The 22,216-nt window shown below is 41.1% G+C and overlaps 2 protein-coding genes across 6 annotated transcripts; one reads left to right on the top strand and one right to left on the bottom strand.

Moving 5' to 3' along the window:
- Positions 1-5,322: 5,322 nt before the first annotated feature.
- On the bottom strand, positions 5,323-15,006 carry LOC109748973 (coatomer subunit beta'-1). 4 transcript variants are annotated; one of them, XM_020307976.4, is made up of 25 exons: positions 14,784-15,006; positions 14,636-14,656; positions 14,433-14,494; positions 14,260-14,314; positions 13,166-13,202; positions 12,740-13,065; positions 12,510-12,641; positions 12,280-12,428; positions 11,656-11,724; positions 11,024-11,174; positions 10,882-10,947; positions 10,183-10,371; positions 9,415-9,555; positions 9,261-9,335; positions 8,955-9,131; positions 8,752-8,843; positions 8,547-8,663; positions 8,124-8,238; positions 7,937-8,008; positions 7,354-7,550; positions 7,182-7,275; positions 6,971-7,077; positions 6,443-6,587; positions 6,101-6,277; positions 5,323-5,874 (listed from the first exon to the last, which is right to left on the bottom strand). In XM_020307976.4, exons 1-24 carry the CDS (start codon positions 14,784-14,786, stop codon positions 6,143-6,145), a joined length of 2,727 nt encoding a protein of 908 aa, XP_020163565.1. In that variant the 5' UTR covers positions 14,787-15,006; the 3' UTR covers positions 5,323-5,874; positions 6,101-6,142. The 4 variants fall into 4 exon arrangements, with proteins under 4 accessions (XP_020163565.1, XP_020163564.1, XP_020163566.1 ...); XM_020307975.4 differs by having other exon boundaries at positions 6,125-6,277; XM_020307977.4 differs by having other exon boundaries at positions 6,175-6,277.
- Positions 15,007-16,378: 1,372 nt separating this feature from the next.
- LOC109748974 (DNA-repair protein XRCC1) lies at positions 16,379-20,185 on the top strand. 2 transcript variants are annotated; one of them, XM_020307980.4, is made up of 8 exons: positions 16,379-16,534; positions 16,636-16,821; positions 16,909-17,097; positions 17,362-17,473; positions 18,092-18,171; positions 18,785-18,895; positions 19,337-19,423; positions 19,752-20,185. In XM_020307980.4, the coding sequence occupies exons 2-8, from the start codon at positions 16,654-16,656 to the stop codon at positions 20,046-20,048; spliced, it is 1,044 nt and encodes a 347-aa protein (XP_020163569.1). In that variant the 5' UTR covers positions 16,379-16,534; positions 16,636-16,653; the 3' UTR covers positions 20,049-20,185. The 2 variants fall into 2 exon arrangements, with proteins under 2 accessions (XP_020163569.1, XP_020163568.1); XM_020307979.4 differs by having other exon boundaries at positions 17,362-17,476.
- The last annotated feature ends 2,031 nt before the right edge of the window (positions 20,186-22,216 follow it).

The following is a 22,216-nucleotide window of genomic DNA, read 5'->3' as shown; positions in this document are numbered from 1 at the left end:
ATAGGGAGGTTGGCAATAATGTTCACATAAATGAGTTGCTTTTTGATGATGAGATTAACTGGTTGCAACAATCTCATGAGAGATGGCTTATTAAAAGGGATTGGGACGCTTTCTACTTTTATAGGGTTGCTAATGATACAAGAAATTTAAAAAATCACAGTTTTATCCTTGAACGATAGGGGTAATGTTATAGGGGCAACTCGGCAGTTGGATAGTCATACTAGTACATATTACGAACTTTTTGGCCCTCTCATGTTAACATTTTTCATATTTCCATTGATCTGTGACTTGTTTCTGAATAACTCAACAAGGATGACAACCTGACCCTAACCAAAATTTTCTCTATTGAGTTCATACGGAACTTTTTCAGTATTGATGGAATATAATCTAGGAGGCTGATACCTGCATCTTTCATCATTTGCACTATGATACTCTTGATGTACAAAGACTCGACTATGGTTTTATCACCTCCTAAAGTTTTGTGCTGACAAAACTCAGCAATTTAGACGCATGTGCCTATGTTGATCCATTTTTTGATAACTAAAACAATAACTTTGAGACCTGAACCCTTTGCTCAACACGGATTACTATTCATCAAATGCTTTTATCAAAGTTAGAAACATTATGGGTGGTATTGTATCATTGCATAAAATTCACACTCATGTGAAGAAACATGTCGATATATAAATTTGAAACTGGACTTTGAAAAGGAATACGATAATTTAATAAAGATTTCTTACCTGAGTGTTATGCTCTAAGGGGGTTTGATAAGAAGCGATGCAGTTGGGTGTAACAAATCCTTCACAATGGTACTGTCAACATCAAGCTTAAAAAAATATTGGTCCATACTTCCAAAGTACCAAAGGGGTTAGGCAAAGGGGTACCTTACCCAACAATTACCTTTTAACCTTGCAGTTGACTACTTAACCAGAATGGTTGTTAAGGACCAGAATAATGGATTTTGGTTGGCTTGGCTCCTCTTTTGCAATTTTACAATATGCAAATGGTAATTTATGTGTATTATAGTCGTGATATTGAAAAACAACTCCCTACCTCAAGTATATGCCTTATATTTTTCAACATCTTCCAACAAAGAGTTCAATTATATCAGGTTTAAATTCAATTTCTTGATAAGTGACGCGTTTTTCATTTCTCATATTTGTGTTGATAAGTTTGGTTGCCAAGTTCCTTATGAAATATCTGGGTGTTGGGCTAAAAATGCAAATTGGAGTTTTCTTAAGCTAAGTTTCTAGAAAAAAAGAGTTGATGCTTGGAAAGGGGGTTCATCGCCCATGGGAGTAAAAATTGCACTACTGATATGTCTATGTTCATAATGAACAAAGAAATTATCAAGAAACTTGATGGTCATACCATGAGATATCTTTGGCAAGGTTGTGGTTTTATAAAAACATAGCATGTGGTCAAATTTGTTAGTGTGTACATCTTAATGTAAAGGGGCATTGGGTTTTACAGATTTGAGGAAGCGGAATATCGGTGAAGTGGGGTGGAGGTTAGAAAATCTACTTGGATTGTGGAAAGCATTGTCCAAGCTAAATACTAGTATATTCAGGTTGTTGTTTATGCAAACCTTGTTTTCCTGACCCACCCCCACCCCCCCCCCTTCTGCCCACCCACCCGTGTTGCAAGGTCATTTTAAAAGTCAAAGAACTTTATATGGTGGGTAGCCTTTTGAAATGTGAAAATGTTTCTAGACTTTGTAAAGACACATTGAATAATCAAATATCTTTGTGTGATAAGTTTCCTCGGGTAGTGGAATCATATATGTGTTGCCGTTAATGGCTTGCCTATGTCTAGTGATCCTGTTGGAGTTTTGTGGGACCTTGGGAAGAAATTGAAACTCACTATTAAGTCTATGTATAAGTGGCTAGAGATCAACCTTGTTGGGTGGGGGGCACTTTAGCTGGATCTAGAATGCTAAGCTTCCTTTCAAAAAAAAATATTTTCCCTAGTAGCTTTCACAAGATGTTGTGTTGTAGAGAAGTTGTGAGGAAGATAAACTAGTTGGGCAATCCTACTTGATAAAACTAAATATTCACAACATTTGATTTTCCCCTATCATGTGACCATGATTATCTGGAGAACGATGTGGTATGTTTTGGCACTTCTCTTTGCACAAATAACATTTGAAGCTTTATTATTGGTGTTACCAATATTTTCTAGTGGTGGAGAGTTTTACACGGTCGGTTGGAGGCTATATGTACAACTAGGAATAAACCGGCCTTTTAGAATAAGTTGATCAAGATCCCCTTTGAAGTTTTATTCTTTGCTTTGTCCTCTTTCCTTTCTTGGCCAGCTCTTCAGAAGCCCGTAAATATGGATGCTTTCAAGAAGGGTTCTACATTGCTCCATGATGATGTTGTGAACTTGATGCATACGTGGAGATAGGACCCTTGGCAACTCCACATCAATTCAATGATGGTCGTTACATCCTTTTGTTAGTTCTTTTGTTTTGGATGATGTTGTTGATGTTTACTATGCTTGTTACTCTACTGTTGCTAATCGGAATAATTAGTAGGCTTTGGTATTGTTATGTTTTCACCCCGTAGTATATTTATGTTGATTGCCGCATCGGTGTATCGAGCAGGGTGGACGGGTGATCTAGAAACCACCCTGAGATATTTTCTTTTCAATAGTCCATATATCATAGCAAAATAAATAAAAACTCGTCTTAGACCAAAACTAATATGAAAAGTATACTATTGGTTCACTCTGGCCCAGAATGTTGATAAGCCATAGGATCATGAGCACGCACATACATTGGGTTTGTGAACTCGCTTTGTTCCTTTCTCATTTCCTTTCATGTAAAAGTAGTTGAGAGACTAATAGAAATGGTGGTAGCTCGGTTAAAAAATAAAGAATTCCAGTTTTTTCTCCTACTTCAATATTTTTTACGCTGATTACCTCATTTAGCAACCTATCATCCGGATTACCCCATTTAGCAAAGTTGTTACTAGTTTTTACCCCATTTAAAGTAATTTAGGTTGTAGATAGCTCCTCTAGTAATTATTTCGTTGACAAAGCATGCATGGAGTTATGTCTAGCACGATCCAACACCAGGAAGCAAATGCGGTGAAGAAGAATGAGGTGGAAGAAATGAACAAGGAGTTGCGCTACCTGAAGAAGAAACTCATCAAGGTGAAGAGGTGAGTATGTACAGTTGATGGCCATGAGAGAAAACCCATGTTTGACTAAGCCATTCGACCAGTTAGGACATAGGGGAAAACATCAAGAGAAAAATTGGGACGAATCATACCACGTGTACCTCATGACCGGGACGGACCTGATTATAGCTGGCCAAATGGGCCATGCCATCTGGGCTGGCCCGTTAGCACGCATGCACGGCACGTCACGAGCTAAACGGGCCGAGCCCGGCACGCGGCACGCTAGGGGCCGTGCCTGGGCCTGGAGGCTGGGCACACGGGCCAGCACGGCACGGCACAATTAGCTCTATTTATTTATTTCCAAATTTTTCAAATATTTATAGGCTATATAAAACAGCTCAAATAGGAAAAAAAAATAGCCAAAATACAGCCCAGCAAGCCAAAACTACACGGGCCAATCGTGCCTGGCGTGCCAACGGGCCGGCCCGATTAGCTAAGCGGTCGTGCCTGGGCTGCGAGGCGCAACATGTGGGCCGGCATGGCACGGCCCCGCTTACTAATCATGCCCCTGTGGGCCGGGCCGTGCCAGGCACGATTAGAACGTGCTAGGCCGTGCCGTGCCGGGCTGGCCCATTTGGCCAGCTCCGGACCCGATAGATCACTAGATGAGGTAAAAATTAGCAAACCTTTTGCTAAATGGGGTAATCTAGAAGAAAAACTGTTAAATGGAGCAATTCGCATTAAGAATGCCAAAATAGGAGGTAAAAATTGGAATTAACTCTTAATGAAAACATATTATGTGCATGTACCTACAATTTTTTATATGATCTATGTACACGTTAGAATTAAGTGCGACGTAGCTAGAGTTCCTTTAGGCTTTTGCACACAAATGGTGGGCCGTGGAGCAGTGGCAGGCCTAGAATCTGAGTACTGAGGGTGCCAAACTTCAATACGTCCATACAAAATTTAGAAAAACTAACAATAAAATGATATATTGAAATGGAGGATGTTGACCCGAGGATGAGGTATTAGTCATGTTTATTATGTTATGGGCATGAGGGTGATGTCTCAATTGGTAAAGGGCGTGTGAGGGTTGTTTTCTCCCGTTGCAACGCACGGACATGTTTACTAGTTTAACCTAAAAATAGTCTGAAATGGCACTAAGTTGATGTACAGTTAATTTAAATATACTATTTTACATTTTTTTAATGCGGTGTCAATTTATTGGTTGGGCAGCTGGGTTAGCTGTCAGCCCGCCTGCGTTCGAGCCTCGGCTCTAGCGTGCGGTTCTCGCGAAGTTTTCTCCTATATAAAAAATGCCAACAAGGGTTAGCCCTGGGTTGGTCTTTTTTTTCTTTTTTTTTGCAATTGAATCGCATTTGCTGACGATGGCGCACTTGAACTTGTCGCTAAGAAGCGCCATAATTGTGGTATACTTGGAAACTCAAGGCCCTACGACTATACCTAGACCGTATGCGCATATATTCTAAAAAAAGAATCACCGACGTTTTTCAACCTCCTTTCAGAACGACAAGATATGTTGCTGACCACGGCACTCATGCACACCCGAGGCAAGAATTAGGCGGAGGTGGGGAATGCGCGCGCGTCACAAGAAGTGGTCTAGGATAGGGTGCAAATCGGCTCGAATTCTCCGTTTGCCAATAAAATAGGAAATGATTGGACCATTGGATGAGCCATGCATGCCCGCTTCTTCACAACGATTGATCGAATGGATGGAAAGGTAACATGCAAATCCAACTGAAAATCTCAGTAGCGCACGCACGCACGCTCCTAGAAGTCGTCTCTGTTGCAAAGCTCGGAGTTGTGAAGAACAAATGTACAACCAGTCGGTTGGACCCTTTGGGGTTGGAACCTGGGAGTGGGCAACCACTATCACTAATCAGAGAAAGCACACCGAACCCGAGATTCATTTGCTTTTTCGCTCGCAATGCACTTTGCCGGTCGGTAGATCCGACATGCACAACGGCAACGAATGAATGAAAAGATTTGAACTTACTAAAATTATGGCTCCCACTTCCAAGTTCCAACCATGGCCAGATGGCCCTGAGATAAAGGAGAAATTCTCTAAAGAAGACACAGGTTTCAGCATGTGCCGTCTAAACTAACGAAAGAACAAGAATGAGCTTTCAGCCAACAGCAGCAACCGTCATTAGCTTTCAATTCTAGCAAAAACACGCAATTAAAACAAGATACTGCATTCACAAACAAGCAAAGCCTTATGGAAGAATACACTGGCAAGCCTTTTGCGCCACAATCATTAACGCTACATGTATGGAATGGTAACACACAATTACAGTGATTGGCTATAGAAAATTTTCATCTCCTACAAGGTTGTTATGGCTATTGTAATATCACATATACTACACATCTGTATAACGATTTATTGAAAAGCTCTCCATCAACAACCAACTCTGCACCCAACCCATCGATTTAGTACATGAAAAATTGGGTACGAAAATGTGCCGTACACGACCAAAGAATTGCCTATGTTGCTGCAAACAAGCCTGCCAAGATTGATCCCATTAGAGTATCATCCTTCCACTGGAGTTTGGACTTCATTTGCGGGATTTGGCCAAGAAGCAATAGGTGGCTCATTGGTTACTATAAGCATCAACCCATTCCGAAGTTCCATTATAAAGTTGGCATTGCAATTGTTTACCCTCGGAAAAACAACAGGTTTAACCATTGAGCTGTGGTTCCCTTGGCGCCTACTCATCATGTTGGGTTAGCACTGCAAGGAAACATGAGATTAAATTCAGGTAAATGTATGGGAACAGATAAGAAATCGTGTGAAGCAAATAAGAAGAAAAAAAATGATCAGGTTGGAGTATATATGTATGAAACCTCCTAATAAATAGCAATGGTGTATATTGTGGTAACTGGATTTGTTTTCAAAAGTAAGCAGCTCTTGAAGGATTCGGCTATCCTAGAATTTGCAGGCAAAGCCAGTGAATCACCATAGACAAAATTTGGATTTTTACATTTGCCAAACAATTCTTTTAGGCTGGCGAAGTTCCTTCATTGTTCGTACCCCACTGTTCCTCACCCTCATTCCCATTTACAAGAACGGTTTCTTCTGGTTGATCGGTATCAACTTGGACAGCTTCATCCACGTTCTCCTCCGTTTCCATTACCTAATAGGAAAATTGTTTTCTTATTTCAGAAATTAATAAAATAGCACTGCAATAATAATAATCAATAGAACAATGCCGTGGTGATCAAGACATATAATAAGTTTTCTAAAAGCACAACAGTATATAAGTTGAACGAGAACAAGATGCATACTGCAAATGCAATACCTCTTCATCAGGCTCTCCATTTTCATCCAGTGCTTCCACTGGTTCCTCTTCGTCAATGACCTGCATCCTTTTGAAAGCTTCCACAAGAGTAGTGTCTGACTTCTCAGCATGGTTCAAGTACTCGTCTGCAGAAGGATAGTGCCCCCTGCACATACAAGACATGTTATTGCAAAAGATTTGCCTACTTCAAAATTATGAGATGGACACGATTTTTTAAATAGGAAAATTATGAGATGTCCAATGCAATACTCCCTCCGTTCCTAAATATAAGTCTTTGTAGAGATTCCACTATAGACCACATACGGATGTATATAGATGCATTTTAGAGTGTAGATTCACTCATTTTGCTCCGTATGTGGTCCGAAGTGGAATCTCTCCAAAGACTTATATTTAGGATTCACTCATTTTGCTCCGTATGTGGTCCATAGTGGAATCTCTCCAAAGACTTATATTTAGGAACGGAGGGAGTAGAAGCTAACATTTGATATTATTACACTGCAAGGAAAAAAAATATGCAGCAATTTTTACCTCTGGGAAGCAACATTCTGTTCTACAGTAAGTGCAACCTGCCAGTCTTCAAATAAATTTGGATACTCAGCAGGATCTGCCAGAGAATCTGCAGCTTTTGGATTAACCTGCAAAGGAACAAATGAACAGAAGCCGAGGCCGACAACACTTGAATACACTTTCGTACTTTAAACAGACTTCTCAGCAAGAGAGCATAAGATCAAAATTTTACTTTGCTGAGGTCTTTTCTCCAAATTGCTACAATCTCTGAAACCTTGCTGGGAAGATAAGAACGTGCCATTAATGCAGCTTCAGGTATACGATTGCTGCGGAGTACATAAGATGTAGTTTAGCTTTAAACTTAAGTGCATGGCAATTAGTTCATCACAGCAGAAAAGACTCACCTGTCTACAAGCAATTGTATGCAATCTTCCAATTTACCAAGCATAAAGAGACAGAGGAAAGCAACATTGTTTTTTCCGTGCTCTTTCGCTAGAGAAGCAAGCTTTTCGACTCCTTCAGCATCTCCGAGAGATGAGTATAGTAGCAACAAACCACTCAAGTCCTTCGCTTGCAGAAGACACTCTTCTGATGCCTCGAGCTGCAATGTGTAATTTGTGAAATACTGAAAACACTAACCTAGCACAATTAATACAAATGCAAATTTATAAAATTAGTCAATTATATATGTTGATTTAAATTAATGGCCGCCATATGACTGCAATACTGATGAAGACATTTTTGCGAGGGAAAATCTTGGAACGGTATTTTTTTTTCCCAAAAAGAATGTTTGATTGGATTTTTTTTCTGAATTTTAACCAGATAAAATGTTTCAATTCAGAACAAATTGTTAGAAAATAAAATTTCAGACTTACAATAAAATATAAGGCCCCAATGAAAACTTAACTACTTGTAAACAAAAATTCATTAATTCTAGAAGTCACATATCAACAACCTTTCATAAGATTTAATCATTTAAGAACCAACCTTCCCGGTGGACATGGCGAGCTCACCAAGCTGCTTCCACTTTGATTCGCTTTGTGCTTCTACGGCAATAGCCTGCACGTAAATGATGACCAGAAAGTTAGTAGCAACCCATAGAATACCTTACATCACATGCTCTCTATGATGTTAACTTGTGAAGGAAAAAAACACATGACAATGTGCTGTGTACCTTCGCGACTTCTAATTTTCCAAGCTGCACAGCCAAATCAAACTTATAATCAGCATCAGTGGCTATCTCAAGAGCCTCCTCCAACATTCCTCTGGACTCCAAGAAATGAGCAACACTGCCATATGAAAAGGGAGACCAGAGTTAAGTTACAACATAACGGATTAAGCCGTCATACACTTCTGATCCTACAAGCTGAGCATATTTCAGATTTGATATTGAGATAAATGGCATCACAGTTACAAGATATGACAGACATCATAAACACGGTCAAAAGGGGAGCATAACTGAGCACAAATTTGAAGAACCCATGTTGATTTGTTACTGTTTTAAACAAAAATGCTTTTGTTTATTCAGAAGCCGGAGTACCCCCCCAAAAAAAAATTTAACAGAACCTATCCCTGTGTGTTAAAGACAGCCACTAACCTATTATATTGCGTCTTTGGTATGGACGGTAAGATCTCATTTGCACTTTCCAAATCCCCACGCATCACAAGCGTCTTGTATTCAATCAAACTGAGAAGTAATGTATACCCAATGACACTGCAAGGAGCCAATGTATTAGTTACAGAAAGCAAGAAAGCAACAACAGGTGATACATAAGAACTGAGGCATATTCAAGCAAACGCACTTAAACTCCTTGTCAATAAGATAAACTCGACTTTGATTCGCAAGATATCCCATCAAATACATAGGGCGATCCAAGTGATACATTGTCGTGACCTGTAAATAGAGTGTGTAACTATGTAAGGAAATAAAGTTGTATCACACAAAATATCCATATAGAGAACGTGAAAACCAAAAAAAAAAAAGTTCAGAGCAAACAATCTTTACCTCTCCACCAACGCAATAATTTAGGCGCCACGATGAGTTGTTATAAATAAAACAGTCTCCAACCCAAATCCCAGTTCGAACCCGCTCATTGACCTCATGAAGCAACTCAAAAGCATCTTCAGCGCCTTCCTCGTCAGCAGGCTTTCCACCTTCCAAGTAGGCAGCAACAACATCTCTCTGCAGGGACAAAAATCATAAACGAAATTTCATGTATGTTCTAGAAAAAGATGTTATGTAAGAACATATTCAAAACCCATGGACCAAGGAAAAATTATAGATGAACATTTAGTAAATGCAATAACATACATTGTACTTCAGGATGTAGAATGATGTATCACTTGCGATTGCAACTAGGTCACCACTATCAGCCCAGTAGACATTCTACAAGCACAGTTGAAAACAGGTTATTGAAATGTGGACTCCACATATTCATAATTACAATAAAATATGCTGAACTCACCTTGACAGTCACATCAATTCTGCGAATTAGTCTACAATCAGCCCAGTCATAAAAGCAAATAAAGTCACCGGAACACATTGCCAAAAGTACCCCACCAAAGATACGCTCTGCAGAGAATGTAGGACGGATAGTTTTCTTCTCCTGGAAATCAGATCATTTAAGTCAAGAGATGCATTGCTTTCATAATATGGATTAGAACGGTTCGTAAAATTTATACAAACGTGATAGATAAAAGATGCCAGGTCACATATTAGTTCAACATACAGTTGTATGATTTCTAGATCAATGAATATTGCTAAGCACTTGAACATAAGTAAAGCATTCCCTTGAGCTGAAGAACTGCAATATGATACAATACACCACAACACTAAACTACACTGAACCGTAAACCTACAACTGTCTCTAATTCCTTTCACCAAATATGACAAAATATGACCACAAGTATTAGCATAAAACAAAGTACTCCCTCCGTCCGGAATTACTTGTCGCAGAAATAGATAAAAGTGGATGTATCTAGAACTAAAATACATCTAGATACATCCATTTCTTTGACAAGTATTTCCGGACAGAGGGAGTACATGATATAAAACTCTAAACTGAATTAATCTAAGTGTTTGACAGAAATATTCACTGATTAAAGCAGTATATAAACATCACACACTGAAAACACAAACAGCCCCAAAGTGATCTTGGAAGAAATGGGACAGGCAGCATCGATCTTGCACAAGTTGCTGGTAAAAAGGCTAAAAATAATAGTATACCACCCACCTGGAATGATTTATTGAAAATCTTTATTCTGGATGTACTTTCTCTGATTGCGTACTCTCCTTCTGATGACCAAGCGAACTCTAACGCGGATCCAAATGATCTGTTCCTCCAAGCCAGTGCAGTATAGATTATGTATTCACCATCTCCGCATACAACAACAAACCGGCCGTTGGGGTTATGCTTCAAGTTCTAAGCAAACAAAAAATTAAACCATAGTTAGAGATAATAATCAAGATATATGAAACAACAAATGTTAACTAAAAAAAGAAAATAAAAACTTTTAACTTAGTATCATATCAAGGAACAAAACTCAAGGTGCTGATTTGCTACAAATTTATCTATGAATATAGAAGATGCATAAATGGGAATGATGTTCATAGAAAACCAAAGCTTGTAGTATTCTTCAGTGCACCAATAACAACTCTATATGATTATTTTTATGTGTGCAAAGTTGATAGTTATGTATAAAAAAAAGAACATACTCAAGTTATAACCCCTATTACAGGAAGCAATTCATATGTTTTTTTAAGCTTATCCATTTAATTGTCAACAGTCATTACAAGCTACAGAAATGGACAGCTGCTGTTATGCATATCAAGACATGGATGAGCAGCTTATGCAGGAGTTCAGATACTTAGGTATGCTGTAACAATACTAACGAGTGCTAAATATGAAGAGCATTGTACCATCCAAAAGTACCTGCGGGTAAAGATCACAGCTGCCTAACTCCTTCACAGCTAGGGGCAATCTTTCCCCATCTGTAGCCTGGTTTCAAACATAATAAGCGATCAGCCAAACTTCTCAATTTGATTAATTTTGTGTACAGAACAGGCAAACTAACCTCAAAGTTTGCACCGACAGTCTTTATATTCACAGTCTGTATCTCATTATGCTTTGCCCAGATGATTTTTCCACTAGCATCCATACTTGCTACTGGTACTTCACGACCCATTTTAATCATAATAGTTCCCTCATCATAACCAATCACCATTCTACATCATAAGCAAATGGTATTATTAGTTTCATGATTGGAGAACAGGGAGTAGCACAACCAGGCCCAAAAAGTGTGGGCATGAGAAACAAGAGGAACTAGTTGCGGAAATAAGAATGTGAAAACTTAACATCTAGAAATATAGGCATATTGGAAGAAACATACAAGTGAACAGAACAAGAAGGCATAGAAACATAGTAAATAACCATCAGTTGACAATGCTAGGTTTTGTCAGTGTGAAATGGCATGCTTAACCAACAATGTTATGCATGGCAAGGTCTGTTAAAAGCAAGCATAAATAACTTGTAACAAGAACTTCACAATAATTTATGAAACACAACACCAGTACACATCCGCTAAATAGAAGAAACATACCACAATTTAATCCTCCTAATTAATGGCAAATTATTATTTTGATAGCTAGTGCCCAATGGATGGTGACAACAATTAAACAAAGCAGAAATCAGATGATCATTCATTACCTTCTTGATCCCTTCATGTATCCAACAGCCCAGACTCGCTCAAGGCCATAGTTTAGTGTGTTCTCAAGCCTACAAAATAAGTGAAAAAATAACTAAAATTAAGAACTTCTCACCTTTGTGTAATTTGTAGGATTAAACAAAAGTAATGTGCTATCTCAGAGGCTGACATATTTTCCAATTATTACAAAAAATATCAAATAAGCAAACTGATTAATATATTCAATTATTTATTACCCTGATGATGACAGCTATCTTTTTCATACAAATGCTAGGATGAGAATGTTGAAGATGGCAAAACAGTTAACCCCTTTAAGTTAGCACATCATGCAAACTAATAAGATTCCATGGGTTTTAACATAGAAGAGTACAAACAAACGCTAAAAGCCTATTGATGTCATGCTCATGGGCCATAAAAGTTTATTGTGCCTGCATAGGGGAGTCAAGCCTGTTGTTTAGCAACATTCTGGTTGTTGAGAAACAGTCAAGAGATCTCTAAACCAAACTTCAAAGAAATGCTTCAGTAATCGAATTTTCTCTGGGTAAGAAGTAAAGTGACCAACATGAGAACTAAGAAAGATAGATCCAGAGTTTGCACTAACACATTGATGCAGAAAAGAAAGCAACCTGTAAGTTGTCGAATGCCATATACGAACTGTCCCATCTTCCGATCCAGTAATGATTATAGGAAGCTCAGGGTGGAAACAAACAGCAGAAATGTTGTGTGTATGGCCTTCAAGCGTCTGAACACAGCTCTTGGTTTGGTAATCCCAGACCTGGTTTATCATAATTATCCATCTTAGGATTGAACCAACATCTGAAGATTCAAAATACTACAGCGGGTACAAAAGACAGACCTTTGCAGTGGAGTCATCAGAACCAGTAATCAAATAGGGTCTGTCACCACCAGTAAAGTAATCAACACAGTTCACACCCTTTTGATGTCCATCTAGAGTAAAATTTGGATCTGGAGAACCCAAACTCCATATCTGCCATTTCAGATTAAGAAGCGTTAATGAACAAGACCACATCATGAGTCATGGCTCAGACTAACATGTCGCTGCATGTGAGGGGGTATGAAACAGACCTTTGTAGTGCGGTCGAGAGATGCACTTGCAAAAGTGTTAGTATCCTTTGGATTGAAAGTAACCTGCATGACATAGTGTGAATGCCCCTCAAAGATTTGAGTGCACATCCACCCTTTGTCCCAGTCCCAAAGCTTTATCAACATGTCATCAGATGATGACAGCACATATGGAAGAGTTGGATGGACTGCTACACATCTGATGTAATCAGTATGAGCCTCAAAAACTTTAATTTTGTCCATGGTATTGTAGTTGTAGACACGAATGAACATATCATCTGCACCGGCAACAACCCATTGTTTCCTTGACACAAATTTTGCCGACCGCACTGAAATTATGTTCAAATATACATCATACAGTTAAGTCGGTTCCAGATTCCACTTGCAGCACAACTTCTATTTACATGTGAAGATATGTATGTTGTATACCTGGCAGCTCTGAAACTTCAAATGATTTCACCATGGTCTGCAACATATACAAAAACAAACATATTAAATAATCAAATTCTGTGGAGTCAGCTTTTAAACTTTTATACAGCAGTACTCCATAGATATACTTGTCAAGAATTAGATTTGTAAATAATATTGAGCAACAAAAACAAGGAGAGGAGCCAGGCAAAGCTTTTGACATACTCCCTCCGTCCCAAAATAAGTGTCGCTGATTTAGTACAACCTAATTAGCGACACTTATTTTGGGACAGAGGGAGTACTAAACTGTATGTGCATAATTCATCTTGTTAAACCCTAATTAGCATAGATTCTAAGGCACCACACATGATTTCAAGAAGATTAGTTTGGCTTATTGTATCCTAAATAGATCAACTAAATCTAGTCTAGATAACGAAATAGTACAAGACGAACTTATGTCACCATTTCATATTTTCAAAATACAATAACAATGCAGTAATGCTCACTGGAGTCTAGACTTAGCCCCAAAAGAGGAGATACGTTACATCATGGGTTTCAGCAGTAATTGGTGTTTAAACTATCAGCACGATTCCAGGATCGAGTCATTTGGTGCAAAAATGGAATAATTTGCGTTAATTAGAGCACTTAGGAGCAAGAAGAGTGTGATGGCAGTTTGAAGTTGCTCCTTGATTGCAGTGACAAGCCTAAAACGAGCTATGTGTCAGCCGAGAGGGTATCAGTAGTATCTAACAAGAGTGATACTTGGGTGGTGAAGTTCTTACTACTTACAGCACTTTCTACTTGTCGCAAGCTTACCGCACATAATCAGAATTACGGCATGGGAAATTCTCCACGACTGACCAATGAGCAAGGATACAGATCATGAACAGCAGAAAATACATCAGAAATCAACCTCTAGCCTCAGGGGTTGAAACAATTAGGCCTTAATCATGTTATATTCATGTGTGAGTACTTTGTCTGACTTTTTTAGCTGTAGTGTTGGCACTTGATCGATTGTTACGAGTACGAACTGAAGTACCTAACAGTTACTTCAAGAGATTCAACATCATACAGCAGGAACAAAACTGAAGATAAAAACAGCTCAAGTGCCTTGCCTGCGTCTGGTAGTCCCAGATGCAAAGAGTCCCCGAGTACAAACTCGCCAGGATCCTGCACCATTGCAAAAACCGTAAAACCAAGTCATCAACCGCAGCACACCAAAGGACAAGCACCGACACTGAAAATGCGACCGAAATGTACTGAACGGCAGGAAAACACTAGCACTTGCCATGGCTCCGTGGGGTGCAGATCCACTGACTTGACCCTCTCGGACCGCTGCGCGAACTTCCTCTGATCACACCAACAACAAAAACGAACACAAAATCAGCTCTCGGCCACGCCCAACTAACCCAACAACAACAGCAGCAACACCAGCAACCAAAACGGGACAGCGGGACCGAGATCCAGCGCGGGGTCGGGCGGGGGGCGCACCTTGATCTCCAACCTGAGCGGCTGCAGAAACAACAAGCAGAGGGCAACAGCACTGGTCAGATCCCGGCGCGCGCAGCACGAAAATTGCGGCAAAACGAACTGGGGACAGATTCGGGAGGGGCGGGGGCGAGAGCTCAGATCCGCGTACCATGGCGGCGACGGCGCGGCGGACGGCGGGGCGATCGGGCGGCGGGGACGGGCCGAGCACCGGAGATCCGCGTCGGCGGGGGCGGTGGCTCCTCGCGGCGCTGCGCGGCGAGGCGGCGAGGGGGCGAGCCGGATCGCGCGAGCTCGGTGGAGGAGCGAAGCGGGGTGGTAGGAGAGATGGGGAGGCGAGGGAGGAGGGGGTTTTGTGCGTATTTTTTTATTTTGGAACGTTTCAAATAAGTACCTGCTGGTTTAATACTTTCGCAGAAAGCAACCGCACGATTGCCAAAAAAAACACGTACCACCAACTTTTCGGCCCAGAACTACCCTGGGCCACGTATGCTCGGCCCGTAGTCTTCGTTTTTTTTTCTCCTTGTGACCTCCGAGCCCTTCTTCGTGTTGGCTGGCTAGTCAAATCGGAACTCACAGGGAACTCTCCATGGTGGACGGCGAGCTCGGGGGAATCAGGGCATGGCGTCAGTAGCCGAAATCTCAAGTATCAGCCTCCCGAAACCTCGATAGAATCTACTGATTCGGCGCGGAATCCATTGGTTGGGCGTTTCTGAGTTGGGCGGTTCCGGGGCAGGTTTCGTATCCCCGCCATGCCGGAATCGAGCTCGGATCCAGGCAATGGCAAGGGCAAGAGGAGCCTCCCTTCCTGGATGGGCTCCGGCGATGGCGGCGACGGGAGCGCGGGTTGTTCCGCAAAAGGCGAGGGGGCTATACACAAAAGAGCAGCGACACATGGTGACATTACAGCGGTAGACTGTAGAGTGTTACATAGAGGGACCATAAAATGTTATGTATTCGCATGTATATGGACCTTATTGTAGTATTTCTCAAGTTGCGGGACCAAATCATAGTGCGTCAGAGAGTTTGAGGGATGAAATGTGTAATTTTCTGGAAAAAAACACGTTTTTAGGGATGCCAAAGAGAGGGCTTCGCGACACGGCATTGCTTCGAGTGTTGCCGGATCATGCACCCCGGGCACTACGAGTGAGGAGCTGTCCAAGAAGTTGCATGTTTGTCTCGGCATTCTGCAGCAGTTGAGCCTCCTCTACCTGCCCTAACAGTCGCATAATTTTTGCATAGCCAGGGAGCGGCGTCTTTGGCCATTTGCGTAGCCGAGCTGGTGGCAGCAACTGCCATTGCATTTTGTGGCTTCTTATCTTGCAGGATTTGGAGTTCAGATATGAACCTTGAGACAAAGGATTAAAATGCCGTTGGAGTTTGAAAAATCCCTTCATGTATTGCTTTTCGATGAGCCGTCCAAATAACCCATAGAGTAACCGCAACCTTGACAAACTGTTTATGTGATAGTGAGTTCATAAGAGTGAACAGCCATTGCTTCGCCTTCTGTTCGGTAGTTGCGACCAGATTCTGTCCAAGTTCATCATCGACTAGAGCCCACGAGCATCTTGACGATGTACATTCATTGTTTTTTTAGGGAACTTAATGATGTACATTCTTTCTTTTTTTTTTTTGGATACTCAAGCAAAGACTGTGGCGCCATGAAAAAAAACACGTAGTACCAACTTCTCGGCCCGGTTGCCATGAAAATACGTTTGGCCCCAGTTCCGCTGGCCCAAACCGACGGCAGAGGGCTCGGCCCGTAATTTCTCTGGTTTTTTCCCTTGTGACCTTGAACCCCTTCTTCGTCCTGGCTAGTCAAATCGGAACTCGCAGGGGATTCTCATGGTGGACGGCGAGCTCGGAGGAACCAGCGCGTGGGGTCAGTAGCCGGAATCCCAGGTACGCGCGCCTATCAATCTCCTGATTACCTCGATAGAATCCGTTGTTTCGGCGCGGAACCCATCGGTCGAGCGTTTCTGAGCTGGGCGGTTCCGGGGCAGGTTTCGTGTATCCCCGCCATGCCGGAGTCGAGCTCGGATCCGGGCAATGGCAAGGGCAAGAGGAGCCTCCCTTCCTGGATGGGCTCCGGCGACGGCGGCGGCGGCGGGGGAAGTCCGGGCAAGAAGAAGCACGCGGAGGCGGCCCGCGAGAGGGCCCCAACAGGGCCGGATTTCTCCAAACTCTTGGTACTTGTATCTGGAGCCCTCTCCTGTTTGTAATGTGTGTGTGCGTTCTGTGAATGTGGCGATGATTCCGTGTGCTTGGTTGGGCAGGATGGGGTGGTCTTTGTGCTGTCAGGGTTCGTGAACCCTGAGAGGGGCAGGCTGCGCTCCCAGGCGCTGGATATGGGGGCGGTGTACCGGCCCGATTGGTCGTCGGATTGCACGCTTCTTGTTTGCGCGTTTGCCAACACCCCCAAGTTTCGGCAGGTGCAGTCGGAGAACGGGACCATCGTCGCCAAGGTTGTTTTTCTTCCTCTTTGTTGTGATCATTCTAGTTAGTTTTGCTTCAAACATTCTTTATTATAACAGGAGAAATACATATTTGTTGCCTATACTTAAGCCTAATCTGCATAGTGCTCTGTTCAATATTTAGCTTGATACGGCCATATGAGTAAACAAACCTTAGCTGGTCTCACTTGTCATACATCTTCACATTAGATAAGTTGGATTTGTTGTTGCTGGAAGCAGCACATTAGTTTCTTATATCCTCTTTACGTGTTTTAGGAATGGATCTCAGAATCTCACAGCCAAAGAAAACTCGTTGACATTGAGCCTTACCTTATGCATGCTGGAAATCCATGGCGCAAAAATAAAGAGCCAGCTGAATCCAGTCAAGGTGGTAAATTCTTTCATCCAACATAAAGTTTTATCAACTTAGGTTCCTTTTTATTTCAGCTTATTTATTTAATTTATTAGGTGCTCTTAAGACCTTTTTTTTCTCTTACCAATCTAGCATATTTGGGTTCTGCCCTGTAACTTATTTGTGATTTAGACAATATGCAAATTAACTTGAAAACGTTCCTATGGACCATGTCAGTCAGTCAGTGTGATACCAGTTTGTCACTCATCAGATAGCTCAAGAAGATGCTCCTTAAGACTCAATTTTTGTATTTCTCCTGGTTATGGGCTTAGAGGGCTGCCCTCCCCATGGAAAGAAGGAGCAACTACGCTTTGTCCCACAGTCCCGCCGATTGGGAGTAATTTACTGATCCTTTGTTAGTAATACATGCCAAACATAGCTGTAGACTTATAATGGTGATGGACGAACTAGGACTGAGTTTCGGTAAGCTTAACAAAGAACCATTTGATGCCCATTAAATATTTTGTGAAATTTGAATGATATTTGCAGCTCTGCTGTACCTTACTACTTTCTCTTTGTGTACTTTGAATTTGAAGTAGTTGGTTAAATTTATAGGTCTATCTGTTTAATTTTGTGTATATCATCCTGTTGTAGATCAGAAGAAGCCACGTAAAGAGCATGAAAGGCAACTTGAGAAGACTCATGCTAAGACACCGCCCTCTGCTGCCACTAAGGTCTGTTCAAAATAAATTAGTGAACATTCTAGAACCATGCTTTGCCAGAAGCCTGCTTAATTTGACATAAAACCAATTTCTTCCCAGTAGTAACTATTAGCTGGCTAATAGAGACTGGACAATTGGTAGCTTTATCTCACCTGAACTTGGATATTTCCACAAGGAAACAAGAAACAAAGCAAAAGCAATGAGGTCTGGCTATAGATAAGAGTGTGTACGCACGTGTTTTAATTGGATTTCCCAGCATTCAGATTAGTTAAAAAGAATGTGTGTTTCAGCAACCCTCCAATCTTCTATATCTGGTGGAAGATTATTACTCCACATGCACGAGGCAGGACATCAGAATAAACTGACCATAGTTGATTGTAACTTCCAACCTGCATGTGCTATGATGATGCATTTTTGATAAAAGTATATTGTACTTTGGGTGCATATTGATGTTCCTTGAAAACAAATGACTTCCCAGCGGTATTAAATAGGTAGTGACATCTAAATTATAACACAGTCTATGCTTAGATTTTCATGAATGGAACAACACGTAGGCAACACTTGTCCTGGAAGCATCTCGTATGCTTTCTTTCTACAGGACCTCATAATAGTCTCTTTTCTACAGGCAGGACATTCAGGTGCTATAAATAAACAATTTTCCCCTTCGAAAATTAAACAATGGGCAATGGATGATTTTGCGAAGACAATATCATGGTTGGAGAGCCAAGAAGAGAAGGTGAGAAATTGGGGATAATAAAGTGGTCAGGTGAAAATTACATTTCAAATTGCCTCCTTATGGTCTTAGTCTTTTTGTCCGCCTTAGGTTTGGTATGTATTAAGTACTTTTACGATCAAATGTATGGCTATCGTAGAGATATCTGCACACCAAGTAATTGTCCAATGATACTTTTTTTATTTCCAAGGGGCAGAAACAACCCGACTCAACGAAATCAGACTTTTCCTAATGTAAATGAGATAAGTGTTTTCTTAGGCTAATATAACAAATTGCTTTGCATATTACTATTTTTCATGATGAAACAAACAACTAAACACTGGAGATGTCTCATCATGGCTAACAAATCACAGTGCAGCTGATAGTTTTCTTCAGTATTCGGTTGACTTGTCCGCGATCTGTTAACACATATTCGGCTGACTTCTCTGGCTTCTTGTCTGATAGCCAGAGCCAAACGAATTGAAGGCAATAGCTGCTGAAGGGGTTATCACTTGTCTGCAGGATGCCATTGAATCCCTCGAGCAAGGCAATGTAAGTAACTCAACAGCCCTCTTTATTTAGATAACATATGCAGGTCTTTTGAGTTTCTTGTCAATTATTTTCAATTATCAACGATAGATTAGCACATGCAAACGAGGTGCAAGTCTTAAGTAACCTAAAACATTGAGATGCTGATCGCGTAGATGCCAATTGTTGATTTCTGTGTCAAATTGCAATTGACTTATTGATTATGTTTGCAATGGTGAACACCAAATGTACCAAACATCTTTTCTAAATCCTGTTGTGCATCTTACTAGAAATGTGGTATATCTTACTAAACATGTTTTCCAAATCTTGTGTCTTTGAACTTCTCTTGTAGGATATCAGTGGGGTGGCAGAGCAGTGGAGCTTTGTCCCCCACGTTGTGGACGAGCTAGTGCGGCTTGACGGAGAGGGATCGTCGCTGTCTAAAGAACAGCTCGCCCAACTAGCAACCAAATGCAAGAAAATCTACCAGGCCGAGTTTGCCCAGATGGACAGTGGTGGCAAGAAGGGCAACGAGCGTCCTGGGAAGACCGGAGCGGACGACGCTCAGTACGACAGTGATGATACGATCGAGATGACGGAGGAAGAGATCGATCTGGCTTGCAGACAGTTCTCAGGGATTAGTAGCTAGGTCAGGAAAAGTTCTTTAGCAGAGGAGAGAAAGGGCTATGTATCACTGAGCATGGTATCGCCGACAGTGATCGGAACACACTTATTATCACTGAGTTTTAGTGGAGTTTTTTTATTGCGGGGAAGAGTTTCAGTGGAGTTTGTACCCTGTTCTTGATCAGGCCTCTTTTTTTTTGGGTTGTTTTTGCTGTTTCCACTGAGCTTTTTTGGTTGGGCGATTTTGATTGACTTTCTCGGGGTATCGTACCATGCAGCGGTTTTTTTTGGTAGCATGGTGTGATTAGGTTCATTACCATCTGACCATTTCCACGTAAAACTCATTACTAATTCTTTTGTGTTGAACCTTCTACAGTAATCAACTACTATAGTTTTTCGCCTGTCTTTGTTGAACAAGACGAGTGTCTACAGGTTCCGAGCGTAATGGAGGGGTCCAAGTTATGTTGTGGCTTTTTGAGACGGCGACTTAAGCAAAATGGAGCTATCGACCACATGGCACGTAATCGCATTGTGCCACGCCTTAGGACGGATTTCGGGTCATGCACGACAGTCACAATACGTTTATCTCCATGCAGGACAAACATTTGCTTCTTTCCATGTGTTCTCAACTTAACTTTGATCTTCTGGCAATCCAATCCTCTCTTAGGCTTTGTTCGGTTACACCTCCTCACAGGGGGATTGGAGGAGGTTTTGACTTGTAGAGGGTGTAATTCCTGCCAAACCCCTCCATTTTCCCTATCAACCGAACAGGCCCTTAAGTTTGTGCCGAATACAACCTCTTTATTATACTTAGAAACGGAGGGAGTGTATGTAGTTTATATTGAAATCTCTAAAAAGACTTATATTTACAAATGGAGGGAGTAGTAAACTACTCGAAGCAAATAATTGTGATGCAAAACTGTGTGGATGAAGGGGAGGTGATAGAGTTTGCTTGTTGTTAACTCAAGTGACAATGGAGTAGTATATATGGAGGAAGGGAAAGGGGAAAGGATTGTCTCTACATGTCTGAAGGTGGGTGGGTCATTTAATAGCCTTGTTTTCACCTTACTAAGTTCTAACAACACATTTATCCCTCATTAGCAGGGTGGAGGCACGGCGCGACGCCGTGCCTGAGTTTAAACCCGTCGTTTACCAAGTTGTAGCTTAATCTATTGTTGCTTGTGTTTGTTATTGAGGTTATCCTTGAGAATAATATAGTATATAATTTGGATCACTTAGTCGATTATACGCCCAAAATACCCTTGACCACTCAAGATACCACCAGAAATCTGGTCCTAGTATTGGCCCATCTCGACCATCGAACCATAGAAATAAATGGCTCAAATTTTGTTCATGTACCGTAATAACAATGGTCTAAGTAGTAAAATATTGAGATGCAACAATATGTGAAAACATATATGACTCATTGATTGATCACGGTTTCTTAAGTGCAACTCCTCAGAAATAGATAAGAATACCACATCGATACAGATGAGTTTGAACATTTCTTTTCCATAACATGGCATGTACTCACTACTGCAGAACTAATTGGCAGTGGTGATTACACCAAACCTATCAGTAGCGGGCGTGGTAGTTAAGGGCGCCCGCCACTGATCTCCTGCCATTGCCAACATGTTACCAATAACGTTTATCCCGATGCAGGACACACATTTGCTTCTTTCCCGGTGTCTCCTATTCATATGTGTTCTCAACTTCATTTTGATTTTCTGGCAGTCCAATCCTCTCTTAAATTTGTGCCAAATGCAACCTATTTATTATACTCCCCCAACCCCAAAATAAGTGTCTGGACTTTGTACTAAAGTTGAGACAGTTATTTGGGACAGAGGGAGTAGTAAACTACTCAAATCAAAGAACTGTTATGTATATACTGTGTGGATGAAGTAGATGTGATAGAGTTTGCATATTGCCAAGTCAAGTGAAGACGGGGTAGTATATATAGAGGAAGGGAAGGTATTGTCTCTACACATCTGAAGGTGGGTGGGACATTTATTAGGCTAGTTTTCACCTTATGAATTTCTAACAACACATTTATCCCTCAGGTACCCTCTCTATAACATACACACGCACGCACTTCTTAACTGACTTGGTTAGAAATGGGAATTGTGTTTAATTAATTCTGAATTTTAAGTGCAATAGCTAACTAGTTCAGCTGTTGTTAACTAAGATAGTGAA

This window comes from Aegilops tauschii, chromosome 7 (assembly GCF_002575655.3).
Source record: "Aegilops tauschii subsp. strangulata cultivar AL8/78 chromosome 7, Aet v6.0, whole genome shotgun sequence".
NCBI classification, from domain to species: Eukaryota; Viridiplantae; Streptophyta; class Magnoliopsida; order Poales; family Poaceae; genus Aegilops; species Aegilops tauschii.
The sequence above is the reverse complement of the archived record's forward strand: the minus strand, read 5'-3'. Positions and strand labels throughout refer to the sequence as shown.

Coding starts and splice junctions, on each gene's coding strand:
- LOC109748973 (XM_020307976.4), bottom strand. Junction 11,725..12,279: donor TGGCATTCGACAACTTACAG/GTTGCTTTCTTT, acceptor CTTATTTTGTAG/GCTTGAGAACACACTAAACT. Junction 8,844..8,954: donor ATTATTGCGTTGGTGGAGAG/GTAAAGATTGTT, acceptor CTCTATTTACAG/GTCACGACAATGTATCACTT.
- LOC109748974 (XM_020307979.4), top strand. CDS start 16,654: ATGCCGGAGTCGAGCTCGGATCCGGGCAATGGCAAGGGCAAGAGGAGC. Junction 16,822..16,908: donor CGGATTTCTCCAAACTCTTG/GTACTTGTATCT, acceptor TTGGTTGGGCAG/GATGGGGTGGTCTTTGTGCT. Junction 19,424..19,751: donor AATCCCTCGAGCAAGGCAAT/GTAAGTAACTCA, acceptor CTTCTCTTGTAG/GATATCAGTGGGGTGGCAGA.